This window comes from Austrofundulus limnaeus, unplaced genomic scaffold (assembly GCF_001266775.1).
Source record: "Austrofundulus limnaeus strain Quisiro unplaced genomic scaffold, Austrofundulus_limnaeus-1.0 Scaffold85, whole genome shotgun sequence".
NCBI classification, from domain to species: Eukaryota; Metazoa; Chordata; class Actinopteri; order Cyprinodontiformes; family Rivulidae; genus Austrofundulus; species Austrofundulus limnaeus.
The window spans coordinates 82,913-84,077 of NW_013952487.1; the positions used below are offsets into that span (position 1 = coordinate 82,913).

Here is a 1,165-nt window from a genome sequence, read left to right on the forward strand (position 1 = left end):
GTCCAGAGTAATCTAACACTTGGTCTGGTCCAGATAGTCCAGAGTAATCTAACACTTGGTCTGGTCCAGATAGTCCAGAATAATCTAACACTTGGTCTGGTCCAGATAGTCCAGAATAATCTAACACTTGTTCTGGTCCACATAGTCCAGAATAATCTAACACTTGGTCTGGTCCAGAGTATTCTAACACTTGGTCTGGTCCAGATAGTCCAGAGTAGGCTTGGTCTAGTCCAAAGTAAACTAGGACTTGGTCTAGTCTTGAATAACCTAACATTTGGTCTAGTCCAGGTGGTCCAAAGTAATCTAACACTTGGACTAGTCCAGGTGGTCCAAAGTAATCTAACACTTGGACTAGTCCAGAGTAAAGGACTTGGTCTTGTTCAAAACAAAGAAAGACTTGATCTAGTCCAGAGTAACTTGGTCTAGTCTAAAGTAGACTTGGTCTAGACCAGAGTAAACTAAGACTTGGTCTAATCCTGGTCTAGTCCATATTAAACCAAGTCTTCAGTCTGAAGCTAGCTTGCTGCAGGACCTTATGAATATTGATCATTTCCCAGTGAAAATGAACCAGATGAACAACATGGCAGCTGTAACTCATGCAAAGTTTAAATAAATCACTTCAACATTTTCATGTCAGTAATTTTTCTCTCATTTCACCAAATCTGTTCAGGTTTGATCAAAGATGATGTTTGACAAATACCAGCAACTATTTTATACATTTTACACCCAACAGAGAGAAAAAAAACCCAGATATAAAACAGCAGCTGGTCTGTTTTAACATGCAGCTCGATAAAAAACAGAAAGAAGCTTCTTACCTTCAGTAAACTGATTTACCGCCACTCCTCTTCCGGGTTTTACATGTTTCATCCTCTCTGCCTCCGGAGAACACCGACTCCCCGTTAGAGTTGGACTCCTCTGGTCTGAATGAAGGAGCAGTAATCACCTCTTCACCAGGTGTTGGCGGCAGCAGCTCCTGCAGGAACCCGGACAGAGCCACGCCCACCGCCAGGATCAAAGAAGACCAAGCAGCGGTCCGCGGGCCAAACACTCTGGGACAGGTGGGACAGTGGGACCAACCCGTGATTTACCGAAATACATATATATATGTAAAGGAAAAAATAAAGAAATCACCCACCTTACACAATTACTGAAATAATAATAATAA

The 1,165-nt window shown here is 42.1% G+C and overlaps 1 protein-coding gene across 1 annotated transcript in view; it reads right to left on the minus strand.

Moving 5' to 3' along the window:
* slc4a11 (solute carrier family 4 member 11) overlaps positions 1-1,030 on the minus strand; it is a gene marked incomplete in the record, with an annotated part of 74,800 nt that extends 73,770 nt beyond the window's left edge. Inside the window, 1 exon segment of the mRNA XM_014011806.1 lies at positions 816-1,030. Within this exon segment, the coding sequence (XP_013867260.1) occupies positions 816-867 (52 nt within the window).
* Between the last annotated feature and the right edge of the window lie 135 nt (positions 1,031-1,165).